Below are 17,314 nucleotides of genomic sequence, written 5' to 3'. Positions count from 1 at the left end.
CAATTTTTGAAAGTCACAAGATTTCCATCATTATTAGATCAGCGAGTCAATTCGGTGTCTACAATGGGCACAAATTCAATAGCTTCCTTCATGCTACACAAAAGATAGGTTTGGCTTCATTTGGAAATCTGAGGTTCCTCTGAATTATGCCACAGCTTCCTTAGAAATGAAATAACTTGTAATCAGGATGTGAAATTCAGAATATTTTAATTAGTAAATGTCAAATATTTAATTTCCTGAAGGATGGAAAGCACAACTCTCCTTTCCCCCCCACTCTGTAGTCTTCATTATTTCAAAAAATACATACTGAAAAAAAGGAGGGACCTTTAAGACTCTGCAATATATGCAGAAAGAGTTCTGATATTGTATCTGTCTTAAAAGGAGCCTTTTATTACTTCAAGATTTGTATCTGCTATAAAATGATATCATTGACATATTTGAGATTGGGGGCAAAGCCATCTCAAAAGAGGACATGGGGTCTCATTTATCTGCCTCATCTAGGTGGGGGGTTGCCTGCTGTTTCTTTCCAAGATCATCTTCAGAAACTATCACAGGCATGTGACCCTCCCACTGGGCTCTAAAGAAAATGGGGTTTACCTTCAAAGTTCTCATGTTGCCTTTGAAGACATCGCCTCACTTTAACAAAGGTTATAACTTTCCTCCAGGGAGACTGATTTGAACAAATTTCATGCTGTGTGTTCAAGAAAAATCAAGACTCCTACAGCTTTCTAAAGTTGAAAGAAATGTTATTATCACTATTTCCTTACTTTTCTTTTGCTTTGTCAATTTCATTTTATTGTTGGAATATTTGTGGTTGGAGCAAGGCATTTATTTTTTATCCTTTATTTACAGATATGAATATATGGTTGGGACAGGGCGATGACTTTATAAGCTCACCTAGATTTTCAGTGGTGGAGACAGTATCATAGAAATTGCTTCTGAAGCATTCCAGTCTTTTTTCTCATGTTTCAGACTTGAGCTAAATAGCACTGCCCTCCAAACAAACACTGAATTGATATGCTATCTGGATATGGGATTATTATCACCAGGTCTTCTTGACAGGAAAAATATCGTGTTGATATTTAGTCTCCATATTGAACAACTATTCTGGGATGTGTGACTAGGAAACTCGAGGGAGGACCAGTTGATGCTGTTAATTTTCAAAGGAGAAAATGTGGGCAGGATTGGCTTGCAGAACCATGTGTTCCATTTTGAAAGAGTGCATGAGTTATTTGAACTTTATATACTTCAATTAAATGCCAGAAAATGGGATGGAAAGACTTACTAAAAACCAGAAACCAGATGCTTGTTCTTCAGGCCTCTTGGGGCATTAAAAACAAACATCACAACAAAAGACATTGGGTTTGGTGTGCTTCACTGATGGGTGATTTGGGAGACCTTTTGCTTCTTGACAGTGGAAGCGAGGATTGAGAGATGCCTGGTTTGAGAAATAGCTAGATGACTGATCTTATATTCAGCAAATCTACTCTTGATTCATGTAAGGAGTGGTTTCAGTTTATTGAGGACAGAGGAAAGCATCTAGCAGGGGCAGATTTTCCTTTCTAAAATAAGTGGATAACATTGGCTCATTTTTACTCCGTGTACAGAGAGTGGAGGTAGTTTGGAGAAACTCCGTCTCTAACACTGAAACCACAATTCACATCACATTTGGGACTGGTGATTGTGTGCAGGATACTGTTCCAGGCTGGCTGGCAGCTGGGGGAGTCTTAGTGTCTGCCTTTTCTCAGGACCATGACCATGAGGACCATGATGTGACAGTGTAACATCTCCACAGAGTTTAGAGGGAGCTCCCTGCCTGGTGCAGGCTACACCAGCTGGAGTGAGCTTGTGCTCCTGGCAGGCTGTTCTCTGGTAACAGCAAGTCTGAAGGCCTGTGCAGTCCACCACCTTCCTGTCTAAAGAATCAGGGTGCTCGGTGAGCCTCAAACCAAGTACATGGTATGGCCTTTGGATGTATTGTTCTTAATTGTTCTTAACATTGTAAGCAGATTTTTTGTGTAGGACAGATGGTCCCAGAATTCTACCAGGATTTTACATACAACCCCATCCATTAAATGTGCACATTCATTTTGGTTTAAGAATATTTTCTTATTTTGACTTGACCATATCATAAAGTTGACAGCTATGAACAGAATTTTACTAAATCCAGATTGATGTATGGATTAGGATAAACTTTGTGCAGTAATATTTGTGCACCTGAAGTTCAGACTGTTACTTAATCATCCTGTATTAACCAAGTATACATAATTTCACAATTGGATTTAAGAATATAATCATTTATTTCATAAAATCCATAATATAGCATCACATTATAAAGGTAGAATTACCCTTCACATTTTTAAATATTCTGTTGATGAGAAACAGTTTATATACAACTTCAAGTTTGTCTGATCTTTGTAATTTAAACATGTCCTATTTGAAATAAAAATATTAGCATATCTCTTATATTTGATGCTGTACCTTAAAAGTAGTAAGCTGATGTTAATCTCTTTGTGGATGGTATCATTTGGTGAATATTATAAATTCTAGAGCTCTTGTAGGCTGAAATTGCATATGTTTAGCCAAACTTTGGAATTTTTGTTGTTGTTGTTAATTGTTGTTGATGTTATTAAATATAAACTTGAACCTCTTTTCTGTTTCAATCTTTGCTATTGAAAATGATTTTTCTTGCACTGTCTTAAAGCATCCAGCATCTTTGGGAACTGATGATCAAGGCCAGTACTTACATGTCATTCTCAGGGCAAAACATTTGAAGCTGTGGAAGTTGTAGAAGATTTCACATTTTCTGGAATTCCATTTCATTCTCTGGCAGTATTTTATAAATTCTTTATAATTTGCTTATTTTCTTATTTTCCATGTCTACAAAAGGTGGAGAATAGTAAACTTCTGTAAAGATTCCACATAATTAAGACTTTATTAGATAATTAGATTAGTTTTAAAAATAATTTTGAAATGTGAGCTCTAGAAATAATACCACAGAGAGGCCGTTTCTAAGACGTAGCTCTCATTGTCCAACTGCCGTGAGTGGTCATCCTCCATTAGGCTGTGTCTGACTTGCAAGGAGGGGCAGAAGCATGGAGACTCAGGAAGAAGTCTTGCTTACCCTGCAATGGCTACATTATGAGATCTGGTCCTGCGTAGGTTTGGGGTCACCTGAGGTCAGCTCTGCGTGGCTCAGTGGGGAAAACCTCAGTCTGTCTTTGTAGACAGATCTGGAGGGTAGATGATGTGTTCCAGGAAGCTCCAAAAGCTGTGATCTAGAATTCAAGCCAAATTAAAAACCATGGATCTCTAGCCACCTTCAGAATTTCAGCAAAGGGAATCCGTTTAGATTCTGCAGTTTTTGTTGATTAGCATGAATTATTTTAATTACTTACAAAGACCCTCACATTCCTCTTCTGTGGTATGGTGATAGCACCCACTCAGTAGAGCTGTCCTGAGTATTTCTGTATCTGACACATTTAGAGGAATGCCTGGCTCACAGAAAAAGGTCAATGGGTTTCTGCCTATACTATTACTATTATAATTACTGTAATAGTTATTCACACATGGAGCAGCAGCATTCAATTCCTTGTATTTTTAAGACTCTTCTGACAATGGGCAGGTGTGGTAGAAGAGTTTATCCATTATTTTTGATATTTTTATGAAGTATGTGCTATAAGCCAGGCCCTTTAAAAATACTGGGGCTACAATGAGAAGCAAAACCCAACTTGGTCCCTGACCTCATAGAGTCTACAGTCTACCAGGAATAATCAACATAATCTAATATTCAAACAAATAAATGTAAATGATAACTGGGATATAGGACAGAAAGACGAGAACCAGCGTGGGTCATGAGTTGATGTGTAAGGGTGACTGCTGTGTGACTACCAAAGGTTGGGGATGGAGGGAGGCCAGTCCAGGCAAAGAGTGATAATGGGGAACTGAGAGGACCCAGGTGGCTGGTATGGAGAGAAGGGGATGGGCTTGAGTGGTGTAAAGTAATGAACTGCTGTAATTAACCTGATGTAGGCGGGGCACACCTAGAGAGTCTCCATATCCTGATACTCAAAGTGTGGTCCTCACACCACCCTCATCAGCATCATCTGGGAGCTGGTAAGAAATGCAGAATCTCAAGCCCCGCCCCACCACCCCCAAAGCTACTGGATCAGACTCTCTGCATGTGATTCATGTGCCCATTGAAGTCTGAGAAGCACTGTCTTCCAGAACATGTTAGGAAAACTGGTTTTTGTCTTTCAGGTCTCTGGAGGGTTTTATGTAGGCAGGTGACGCACCCACATGAGCGTTTTGAAAAGATCATTTGGGTCAGTGTGGCATTTTGAAGGGGAAAGGTGAGGATGTGGGGAAAGAAGGTAGGACCAACCTTATTTTGTATGGTTTGCTGTCTACTAATCCCTATTTGAAAACATTTTGGCTGTCACACTTTACTTAGTACATTACAGATTTGCAATTTTCATTTACAAATCACTAAGTTGTAAATTTTTCTTCTTGACTTATCCCGATTGATGACATAAGTGCTGTGCTTAGTTGCTCAGTCGTGTCTGACTCTTTGTGACCCCATGGACTGTAGCCCGCCAGACTCCTCTGTTCATGGGGATTCTCCAGGCAAGAATACTGGAGTGGGTTGCCATGCCCTCCTCCAGGGGACCTTCACAACCCAGGGATCAAACCCAGGTCTCCTACATTGCTTGTGGATTCTTTACTATCTGAACCACTAGGGAAGCCCAAGAATATTGGAGTGGGTAGCTCGTCTTATTCCAGCCAACAGGAAAGAGGAAAGACAATACCCCTGTCTTGGAAAATACTTCCTGGAAGTCACATTGACCATTTCAAAATTCATCCCATGGTCCAGAGCTTGACCACATGGCCTCACACAACTCTAGAAGAGACTGGGAAATGGTGTCTTTATTCTAAATGTAGGGTTCTGTTTCTAAGATCAAAGGAAAGAATAGATGCTGGGAGTCAGTCTCTTTCTCTACCAGAAACTCAGATGAGGCAGAGAGAGATTGCTTCTGTCTGGGTAGTCAAGGAAGGCTTCCTGAATGAGATGGAGTTTGAGTTACTTCTTTAAGGATTGGGATTTATGTAGATTGATGTGGGAGAAATAGTCTTGAACCATGATTTTGAAACTATGTGATAAAGTACCCCGTGACACTGCAGTGATTCACAGAGGCTGCTGGTAGTTTTCAATTTTTGAGGGAAAACTGGTGATACTTGACATTTTTTGGTTACCAAATGAAATACTAGCTTGACATAGTTCACACTTTCAATGTGGGATTGTGCTTTATTCCTTTTGAGGTCATTCTATCTTCATAAATCTGGGTGCTTGGTGGTTGCTGTATAGAAAGTTGTACCAGGCAAGAATCGACTTGGAACAGGCAATGTGTGGGGGTGTTTTTCAATCTGATTCTGAGGTTAAAGTGTTGAGCAGTGCTCAACAGATGCATACATCCCAAGATGGGAAGTAATCGTGGTTAAGAATGGCATGAAAATATTTAAAAATTTTAACTTATGTGTAGTAGTTTTTCAAATGTTTACCAAATTTTTAGGATATAAGTACTTACAAAATTGTTGGATGAAGCTACTTAACAAATGGAACCATTAGGCACTTCTTTTGGCCTAGGTCCACTGAAAATAGTATCTAGACACTGATGGTACCATGAACATAGAATGTCTGGGGATCACTGATGTATGGGGTTAACAGAGTTACAAGGCTACTTCTTTTAATGTCCTTAACATAGGTAGTGTTGAAAAATATTTACATGCTAGTAAAGTAATGCTCAAAATTCTCCAAGCCAGGCTTCAGCAATACATGAACGGTGAACTTCATGATGTTCAAGCTGGTTTTAGAAAAGGCAGAGGAACCACAGATTAAATTGCCAACATCCGCTGGATCATGGAAAAAGTAAGAGTGTTCCAGAAAAACATCTATTTCTGCTTTATTGACTATGCCAAAGCCTTTGACTGTGTGGATCACAATAAACTGTGGGAAATTCTGAAAGAGATGGGAATACTAGACCACCTGACCTGCCTCTTGAGAAATCTGTATGCAGGTCAGGAAGCAATAGTTAGAACTGGACATGGAACAACAGACTGGTTCCAAATAGGGAAAGGAGTACGTCAAGGCTCTATATTGTCACCCTGCTTATTTAACTTATATGCAGAGTACATCATGAGAAACGCTGGACTGGAAGAAACACAAGCTGGAATCAAGATTGCTGGGAGAAATATCAATAACCTCAGATATGCAGATGACACCACACTTATGGCAGAAAGTGAAGAGGAACTAAAAAGCCTCTTGATGAAAGTGAAAGAGGAGAGTGAAAAAGTTGGCTTAAAGCTCAACATTCAGAAAATGAAGATCATGGCATCCAGTCCCATCACTTCATGGGAAATAGATGGGGAACCAGTGGAAACAGTGTCAGACTTGATTTTTCTGGGCTCCAAAATCACTGCAGATGGTGACTGCAGCCATGAAACGAAAAGACGCTTACTCCTTGGAAGGAAAGTTATGACCAACCTAGATAGCATATTCAAAAGCAGAGACATTACTTTGCTAACAGAGGTCCATCTAGTCAAGGCTATGGTTTTTCCAGTAGTCATGTATGGATGTGAGAGTTGGACTGTGAAGAAGGCTGAGCACTGAAGAATTGATGCTTTTGAACTGTGGTGTTGGAGAAGACTCTTGAGAGTCCCTTGGACTGCAAGGAGATCCAACCAGTCCATTCTGAAGGAGATCAGCCCTGGGATTTCTTTGGAAGGAATGATGCTAAAGCTGAAACTCCAATACTTTGGCCACCTCATGCGAAGAATTGACTCATTGGAAAAGACTCTGATGCTGGGAGGGATTGGGGGCAGGAGGAGAAGGGGACGACAGAGGATGAGATGGCTGGATGGCATCACTGACTCGATGGACGTGAGAGTGAGTGCACTCCGGGAGTTGGTGATGGACAGGGAGGCCTGGCGTGCTGCTATTCATGGGGTCGCAAAGAGTCGGACATGACTAAGCGACTGAACTGAACTGACTGATAATAAAATCCATGACGATTTACTTTAAAACAACATTTTCTAACTGACTTCAAAGTTCATGATAGGAAATTTGAGTATGGAGAAGTACTAATAAATAGTCCTAGTAAAAACTGATGTTATAAATTTCAGTATGTTTTCCCTGAAAGGAAATATTTTTTATTATTTTGTCAAATATATTCTCTTCCCTAAAGTGTTTTTGGATGATTTAAGAATAGGCCTTATGAGGCATATATCATTTTTTAAAAAGGGATTATTTACATAGTTATGTACAGAGAATTTTTGTTTAGGTGGTTGAGTTCAGCTATTTATTCAACGGGTATTAATCTATTCCTGACTGTTCTAAATGCTGGGCATACACTAATGAGAAAGGGCAATATTTGCTTACATATAGAGAGATACAACTGAGTTAGTATTATTTATGCTATTATTTGAGGCTTCTCCAGTGCCTCGGTGGGAAAAGAATCCACCTGCAATGCAGGAGACACAGGAGATGTGGGTTCGATCCTGGGTCAGGAAGATCCCCTGGAGAAGGAAATGGTAAACCACTCCAGTATTCTTGCCTGGAAAATCCCATGGACAGAGGAGCCTGGCGGGCTATAGTCCAAAGGGTAGCAAAGAGTTGGACATGACTGAGTGACTAAGCACATTAAGTACATTGTATGCTATTATTTTTGTCTGTTTTTGCAGAAGCAGGAATAAATTTGTACTTTCTCCTTTATAATCTTCTGAATATCTGTTGGTCCTTAGAGTTTATAATGCATGTTGCAGTCCTATTTAAGTTTGAACGTCCCTGAAACTTAGTGCTTTCCTTTCTTCTTCAAGTTTAATGCATTAAACGTCTGGATAATTTTTTTGAAGATTATCTTTGAACGTTTTTATGAAATAACCATGTATTACAGCAATAATTATGCAATTTCTTTTTTTATTGCCAGTTTGCCACCAGTACAATTGTATCGGGTTTTACTAAGGGCCCTAGTAAGAGATAATGTGATTTTCTTAAAAGAATTTATAATTTGATTTGGCTAACATATTAAGATTTATAATAATTAAAATGGCCATGGATGCAGGGATACAGTGATACTCTGTATCAGGAGTTGGCAAACTTTGCCTATAAAGGGCCTGATACTAAATATTTTTGGCCTTGTGGGCCACATGGGTTTGTTGCAACCACTCAGTGCTGTTGCTGTAGCAGGAAAGCGGCTGTAACAGTGTACACATGCATGAACAGGGCTGTCTGCTAATAAAACTTTATGGTAAAAACAGGCAGTGTTGAGGCAATTCCCATTTGATGGTTTTTATTTTCTCCATTCGGTGGGAATTGGGATGGATCCTTTTCTGAAAGTGAGGGCAGAAGGCAGAAGAGTAGAGAAAGATAGTTTGAGGAGAATAGAGAAGACTTTAAACTAGCAATCAGTTAGTCCCATTGAGTAACTTTTTACAGCCACACATTCAGTTGTCCAGGTGTAGATATATAGAGAAGATTGTTGAATTCATCTCATGTTGACCTTTATAAGATTAGGGAGAAGAAAATCCAGTGGGGGCAAAGTGGTTCAGGGCATTAGCAAGAGTATCATTGAAATAACAATCCAAAGATTTTAAAGAAGGTATGTAGGGAAATGAAGAAAGGAGAGAGTTGATAGAGTGGCAGAAGAGAGATTCAATGGACAAAGTCCTGCAAGTGTCAGAGAATGGCTATTGTGATGAATGGATAAAGATGTGATATCTATCTCTCAACATGCACACACAATGGAATATTACTCAGACATAAAGAATGAAATAATGCCACATGCAGCAAACATATGGACCTAGAAATTATCATACCAAGTATGATAATTAAGCCAAAGACAAATATCATATGATATTGCTCCTAAGTGGAAGCTAAAAAAATACAAATGAACTTATTTACAAAACAGAAATGAACTCACAGACATAGAAAACAAGCTTATGGTTACCAAAGGGGAAGGGGGTGGGTAGGGATAAATTAGGAGTTTGGGATTAACATAGCCAAACTACTTTATATGAAATAGATAACCAACAGCTAGGTCCTTGTTGGTTATCTATTTTATAGATAATACAAGGATCTATACTCAATATTTAGTAATAATGATAAGGGAAAAGAATCTGAAAAAGAATATGTATGTGTGTATATACACACAATTAACTGAGTCACTGTGCTATACATATGAAACTTACACATTATAAGCAAACTATATGCTTTAAAAAAGAGACAGAATGGCTGTTGTGAAAATAGTTTAATCAGTATGCCAGGAGGCAAGCGTAATAGAATTAAAAGTGTAAAAGAGATGAATGAGAAGATATCCCAATGGAACCAGAGACTCGAGATATTCTAGTTAGGTAGATTATATTCAGCATGTGTAAGCCAGCATGATACCTTTTAAAATAAATGTAGTCTTTAAGACATAAGAAATGAATCTTTACCAACAAGATTAGTAAACCATAAGAGCTACATATTTGAAATATGTGCAGGTCAACCAGTTGCACTGCTCCCTACTTGCACTGTTGGAATGCTTGGCTTACAGTTTCAAGTATGTGCAGGGTAGATTCTTGAAGAGGGTACCTTCTGCAGAGAGGGTTGTTGAGTCCACCTAAATAAAACTTAGGAATTGTCTTAGTGGTTTAGCTCATCCGGCCTCATTCTCCCAACAGTAAAGTCTGAAAGTTGCATTATATTCAGAGGAACCTCAAGGGCTTCCCCAGTGGCTCAGATGGTAAAGAATCTGCCTGCAGTGCAGGAGATCTGGGCTTGATCCTTGGGCTGGGAAGATCCCCTAGAGAAGAAAATGGCAACCCACTCCAGTATTTTTGCCTGGAAAATCCCATGGACAGAGGAGCCTGGTGAGCTACAGTCCAAGAGATCACAAAGAGTCAGATGTATAGAACAGTCTTATGGACTCTGTTGCAGAGGGAGAGTGTGGGAAGATTTGGGAGAATGGCATTGAAACATGTATAATATCATGTATGAAACGAGTTGCCAGTCCAGGTTCGATGCAGGATACTGGATGCTTGGGGCTGGTGCATTGGGACGACCCAGGGGGATGGTATGGGGAGGGAGGAGGGAGGAGGGTTCAGGATGGGGAACACATGTATACCTGTGGCGGATTCATTTTGATATTTGGCAAAACTAATACAATTTGTAAAGTTTAAAAATAAAAAAAAAAAAAAAAAAAAAAAGACTGAGTGACTAACACTTTCACTTTTCAAAGGGCCTCTGACTAATGCAGCATTTGCAGTAATAGTCTTAAGTGGCTATGAATGCTAGAGAAAAGTTAAACACCTGAGGAAAGGGCTGAGGTTTCCTCTAAGTATTTCTTAGTTCTAAATTTCTTCTAAGTATTTCTTCCTCTTCTCCCCTCCATAAAGGAATCAGTTTCCTAGTCACTGGAGAAAGCATTTGCACTAATCATGAATATGGTTTCTGGAGACCAAGCACTTGTTGATATACTTATATAAGATAATAAAACGAGCCACTGGCACTTTCCCTGCTGATTCTTCACTTATGAATACTAAATGGGATGTATTTGGCCATAGGATTTCAGATAGCACTGAGGCCACTGTGCATTTGCCACCCAAGAAGATCACTCCTACACCGCTCTTGTGACCTCCTTAACAAAGAAATCTTTTCCATTGTTGTGGAAGCCAAAGAAAATTCATAACTCCTTACCTCTCTGGGTGTATTTTATCACTCTTTTAAATTATAATAGGACTTTTCAGTGATACTTTTCTGAGAATCATGGCTAGTTCAAGTGCTAGTTCTCTACAATGTCTTAAATGATGTTCTAGCAAGAAATTGTTTTCCTGTCTTTTCAATTCCTGTAAGCCTCACAGTGCTGATCATTTGCTATCTCAAAATGTAATTATTTATGTCCATATCTTACCTCTCCTACAAGACTGTGAACTTTGGAGGAACAGTTGGTCTTAGATTATTGTTAAATTCATCACTGTGCTTATTATAATTAGTAGATGTATCAATAACCACTTCTTGAGTAAATGAAGCAAAAAGTCAGTTCTACTATGGTCTCTGAGCTGTAGTTCCACACTGGTTTTTTTTGCAGGTAAATGTTATGTCCAAGCCTCAAAGGATACCACCCATCACTGTTATAATCAGTGTGTTATAAAGATATTATATTGTGTCATTCTGTTAATTCATGTTGAGTGAAATCTGAAACTGGCCCCCATATACGGAGGACGAGGAGAGACTGAAGAAAGAGGTAGATCATTCCAGATTACTAGGTGGCAGTTTTAATAACCAAGGTAACTTACTTGCAAGGTTTGTCTTGGGTGACTACAAGGTCATTAGATCTCCACACCTGCCAGAATCATATAATAGGATTCAGTCATGTGTACCATCTGGATGGTCTCAGCAGTGCATTGCTCACTCAAGGCTGCATCCTTGAAAATAGCTTTGGCTGTGGGAACAGTGGATGTAACATACATGAATTTCCAGACATTGTTTCTGACAAGAGATTGAGCTAGGAAAATTTAAAGTTTGAAGATAAGAATTCCAACCTGAATCATCACTGTTGTACCTCATCATTCTCTCTCACATGGATGGGCTGAAGGGGTGGTGTGGACAGCAGAGAGATTGTCAGTGGCCAGCAGAACAGGCTGTCTTTCATTACTGAGCCTGCCACTTAATACATAGTAAGTAATATTCAATCTTGCTAAATTATTAATGGTTAAAAGCTTGATTTTATCCAGACTCATTCACATTTGGGTTAGGACTAAGGAGACAAACAAGAATGAAATCTGGATGATGCCTTGTCCACACTACTCACCAGTATTTAATCACTGCATTAGGCAGTTTGCTTAGAGCTCTAGGTCAAGGTGAGTTCTTCTGTGGAATAATACCAAATTAGCAGATAAGTTTAAACAAATTTAAGATGGAATATGGTTGTAAGTCCATATACTCCTGAAAAACATTTCAGAAATAGATGGTTTGCTCTGTCCTGAATATGGTTTGTACAGTTATTTGTTTATTTATTAGAGGGATTTGGTGACTAAACTCATTTCATGCTATGTAGTACACAGAGGAAAATTTAGGCATGCTACTGCTCTAAATGGACAGCTCTCCTCTAAAATGTCATGCGTTATATTGAATTGCTTTGCAATATTAAAACCATGTTTCATTTTCATCTTCTACTTTAGGTCTTGGGAGCTGATGATGATAACATGGGTGGTGGCTGCTCTCGGAAGCTGACCACTGTGAATATTCTTCGTTTCCTCTTGCTGGTCCTGATTCCATGTATCTGTGCTCTCATTGTCTTGCTGGTGATCCTGCTCTCCTTTGTTGGTGAGTGATGCCATTATTAAAGAAAAATGAAGTTAAAATTAACATTAGTATGATTTGTAAGAGTGGTTTCTGCTGCTCTGGATGGTTTACTACTGGAGGATCTTTCTGGGCAAGGAGAAATCTGATTGCTTTTGCATTTATAAAAGACAAAAGACCTGGATACATTATAGGGAATTGACGGTAGAAAGAAAGGAAGGCAGGGAGATCAATTTGGTGACTGGCTATCATCTGAGTAAAAGATAGCAAGAGCTTGAATTAAAGCATTTGGTGCATGAAAATCAATGGAAATCAAACTGCTTAGGATTTTGGCATCAAGGAGAAAGAGGAGTCAAGGTTGACTCTTGGATTTCTAGCTTGGGCAACCAGGTTGGCTTTGGTGCCATCTGTTAACATGGCAAGAAAAAGCAGAGGAGTGAGATGCAGGTAGATGGAGGTCAGGCTGGAGGTTCAGTTAGGACATGTTAAGTTGGAGATTTTTATGGGACAACTAAATACAGTAGAACCATAGTTTAAATGCGTTTATCATGAGCAAATTCAACAATGCAGGCTGGGCCAAGAAATGGACTGTAAGAATTTCTTCCTTCCTAAGAAAATTTCAAGGAAAATTGTGAGTCTGTGTGATTTTTTGGCTTCTGTACACTTTAGAATTTAACTCTCATCCTGCTGTTACTGGTTGGAAGCTGGAACCATCAGGAAGGGAAGCTGAGAAGGGAGCCTAGCCTGCCTGTATCTGTGAAGGTGGGAGTCTCAGTGAAAGTAGCAGGGGTAGATGAACTGAGGAGAAAGTGCTCTGATTCAAAGCTGAGGACAAAGCCTTGGGGGATGCTGGTGTTCAGGGGAGATGAGAAAAGAGGAAGGATCAAGAGATACCCAAGTTGTTGGACAAGAAGGAAAGGATCCCAGAGATGCTGGGTTTCATAGAAGCCTAGGGCAGAGATGGTCAGAGGTCACAGGGTGACAAGTAAGAAGAGGGCAGGAAAACCGCAGGTTTCTGTTGGAGTTTCAGTCGCCCTGCCCCACATTGTGCCCGCTGTGGTCTGCTCTGGGCTAGAGGCAGGACAAACCCTGAAACTGACCTGTGCCCCTCTCTTCTGCCAGGACTCCCTCCCCTCCAGCCTTGGCCTGCTTTTGTTTCCTTTCCTGTGCCTTCCAGTAGTTGCTTTTTTATATTTTGTCCAGAGTTTGTAGTTGTTACATCTGGGAGAATCTGTCTGGTAGAGGCTCCCTTGGTCATACATCTGTCATTTGGAATGCTCTCATTGTCATAACCAGAGAAGGCAATGGCACCCCACTCCACTACTCTTGCCTGGAAAATCCCATGGATGGAGGAGCCTGGTAGGCTCCAGTCCATGGGGTCGCTAAGATTTGGGCACAACTGAGCGACTTCACTTTCACTTTTCACTTTCATGCATTGGAGAAGGAAATGGCAACCCACTCCATTGTTCTTGCCTGGAGAATCCCATGGATGGGGGAGCCTGGTGGGCTGGCGTCTGTGGGGTCGCACAGAGTTGGACACGACTGAAGTCACTTAGCAGCAGCAGCAGCAGCAGTAGCAGTATGAAATTAGGAAACTGACCGATTTGAAACCATTTCTTAGTACTATTTTGGCTGTTATGTAGGTAACTTTTAGAAAGTGGGTGTTTTCTGGCACTGTCTTCAAAAGCATTCTTTTCATATGTTCTGAACCAGATGATTTCATGTAGATACATTAAGTAATCTCTGCCCAGATAAACATTTCCTGTTTTATAACTGAGATATTTACTGTTGTAGTGAGCAATAAAATCATCTTATATCTCTGTTTAAAAAAACCTCACTAGATTCTGCTTGCTTTTAAGAATGTTCTGTTTGATTTGAGTTTATAATTTGTGCTCTTTCAAAGTTTTGCAGTTATTTCTGGGTCTCTAAGAGATGCTGGAATGCCGTGTACAAATAGCAGGAGCTTTGGCTTCAAAAGGTGAAGAGATGATAGTGAGAGGATTATTGACTAGGAAAAGATAGTAAAAGCCTTGTGCTTACAAACACAGATGCATTGTGCCTCTCTAATTTTGTCTGTTTGGGCTTCTGGCATGCATAAAGTCAAGATGGCAAAGAGATTTCTGAAGATAAGAGAGTTAGACTTTCTGAATAATTATTTCTGCAGCAGGCTATGGAAAAGAGCAATAGCAAATTGTTTCTCTCCTCAACCCTTAAACTGAAGTTGGAGCTACAAAGGTTTTGTTCAGTTTAATTTATTCTAGTTTGGACTGGAAAAGGTCAGTTTTCATTCCAATCCCAAAGAAAGGCAATGCCAAAGAATGCTCAAACTACCACACAATTGCACTCATCTCACACGCTGGTAAAGTAATGCTCAAAATTCTCCAAGCCAGGCTTCAACAATACGTAAACTGTGAACTTCCAGATGTTCAAGCTGGTTTTAGAAAAGGCAGAGGAACCAGAGATCAAATGGCCAACATCTGCTGGATCATCGAAAAAGAAAGAGAGTTCCAAAATACATCTATTTCTGCTTTATTGACTATGCCAAAGCCTTTGACTGTGTGGATCACAATAAACTGTGGAAAATTCTGAAAGAGATGGGAATACAAAACCACCTGACCTGCCTCTTGAGAAACCTGTATGCAGGTCAGGATGCAACAGTTAGAACTGGACGTGGAACAACAGAGTGGTTCCAAATAGGAAAAGGAGTACGTCAAGGCTGTATATTGTCACCCTGCTTATTTAACTTATATGCAGAGTACATCACGAGAAACACTGGGCTGGATGAAGCACAAACTGGAATCAAGATTGCTGGGAGAAATATCAATAACCTCAGATATGCAAATGACACCACACTTATGGCAGAAAGTGAAGAGGAACTAAAAAGCCTCTTGATAAAAGTGAAAGAGGAGAGTGAAAAAGTTGGCTTAAAGCTCAACATTCAGACAACTAAGATCATGGCATCCGGTCCCATCACTTCATGGCCAGTAGATAGGTAAACAATGGAAACAGTGGCTGAGTTTATTTTCTTGGGCTCCAAAATCACTGCAGATGGTGACTGCAGCCATGAAATTAAAAGATGCTTGCTCCTTGGAAGAAAAGCTATGAACAAACCTAGACAGCGTATTAAAAAGCTGAGACGTTACTTTGCCAACAAAGTTCTGTTTAATCAAAGCTATGGTTTTTCCAGTAGTCATGTATAGATGTGAGAGTTGGACCAAAAAGAAGGATGAGTGCCAAAGAATGATGCTTTTGAGCTGTGGTGTTGGAGAAGACTCTTGAGAGTCCCTTGGACTGCAAGGAGATCCAACCAGTCCATCCTAAAGGAAATCTATCCTGAATATTCATTGGAAGGACTGATGCTGAAGCTGAAACTCCAATACTTTGGTCACCTGATGCAAAGAGTCAATGGATTAGAAAAGACCCTGATGCTGGGAAAAATTGACAGCAGGAGGAGAAGGGGACGACAGAGAATGAGATAGTTGGATGGCATCACTGACTCAATGGACATGAGTTTGAGCAAGCTCTGGGAGATGGTGATGGACAGGGAAGCCTGGTGTGCTGCAGTCCATGGGGTGGCAAAGAGTCAGACATGACTGTGTGGCTGAACAACACTCAAAAATTGGCCAAAATTGTTCTTATCTCATTTTAACTCTATAAGAACTGAAGTCTGTGTATTATGGCCATCATTTTAGTAATCTCATATTCCATAACCCCATAACCCTATAAGCAAGCCATTGCCATAGTATAGTTTAATTGCCAATAAAGTAACTAGGAAGAAATAAAGTTGGTAGACTGTTGGATTTGTGATATGATGCCAAGTTTCACTTGACTCTTCTGCTTATGCCTGAGAGCTACTTTCATTCCTCATATAAGAGCTTGAACTGGCAGTGGGCTGTGCTGCCATCACATGACTGCAGGAGTCAGCCTGTGCCATGAGATGCTTTATCAGAGCTTGAACCAATGCCTAAGAAATTATTTATAAATCATATAGCAACATATTACATATGCAACACTTTAAGTAAAATTATATTGACATGTTGAGTGACATTGAACAAGCATAAAATTGTAGGTATAATCTGATACCATTCATTCCTTGAACAGGCATTTATTGAGTGACTGTTAAGTGCAAAGCAGGCTTCCCCGGTGACTCAGCCAGTAAAAAATCCTCCTGCTATGTGGGTGACCTGGGTTCGATCCCTGGTTTGGGGAGATCCTCTGGAGAAGGGTGCCCACTCCAATATTCTGGCCTGGAGAATTCCATGGACTGAATAGTCCATGGGGTTGCAAAGAGTTGGACACAACTGAGCAATGTTCACTTTTGCTAAATGCAAAGCGATAACCTATGGGTCTTGGGCACAGCCCTAAATCAAGCTTCCTCCATGGGGGTCCCAGTTCAGTGAGGGAGGGGCACATAGAAAATGATCACATAATTGATTAATTATCACAGAGGTAGCTCCTATGTGGGAAGAGACAGTTTCTTTGAGACAGGGTATGAACCCAGCCTGAGAAGCCTTCGTTCATGGGGGAACGCTTTACCCATGACCTCAACCATGGGGATATTGGAGTAGGGGAGTGGAATAATTGATCTGGTTGGGGCTGTTAAAAAGTCCCTTTGACACTTGTCTGGAGAAGGGGTTGAAGTGGGTAGAGTATGTGACAGGGAGAAGAAATACAGTTATTGCAAGAGTCCTGCAAATGTGGTGCTTTAGAATATGATCTACACTGATTTTTGCAAAATTTATTCATCTCAATTTATTTCACTAAAATTAAAGTCCAAAAAAAAATCTCTTTAAAATGCTCTTAACTTTTTCTTGCTAACAGCTGAAGACTTGGTTTCAAAGTTTTATCCATTCATCCACATCTAAAACAAACTGCTCCAGCCTTACGCTTATGAAGAATAGCCTAAGGTTACCATCCTAGTTTTTTCAAAACTACAAAAAACCTATGTGGGGCCTATTAATTTTTAAAATTTTGTCA

General features: G+C 39.9%; 1 protein-coding gene across 3 annotated transcripts in view; it reads left to right on the top strand.

The window, feature by feature from the left end:
- The window catches only part of CORIN (corin, serine peptidase), a 309,411-nt gene that overhangs the window by 40,493 nt on the left and 251,604 nt on the right, over positions 1-17,314 (top strand). For all 3 annotated transcript variants that reach the window (XM_005207933.5, XM_024993569.2, XM_002688245.6), the window contains exon 2: positions 12,217-12,361. In XM_005207933.5, coding sequence (XP_005207990.1) covers positions 12,217-12,361 — 145 coding nt within the window. The remainder of the gene's footprint in view (positions 1-12,216; positions 12,362-17,314) is intronic.

Source organism: Bos taurus, chromosome 6 (assembly GCF_002263795.3).
Source record: "Bos taurus isolate L1 Dominette 01449 registration number 42190680 breed Hereford chromosome 6, ARS-UCD2.0, whole genome shotgun sequence".
Taxonomy (NCBI): Eukaryota; Metazoa; Chordata; class Mammalia; order Artiodactyla; family Bovidae; genus Bos; species Bos taurus.
Note: the sequence above shows the minus strand (reverse complement) of the source record. Positions and strands in the feature narration are given on the sequence as shown.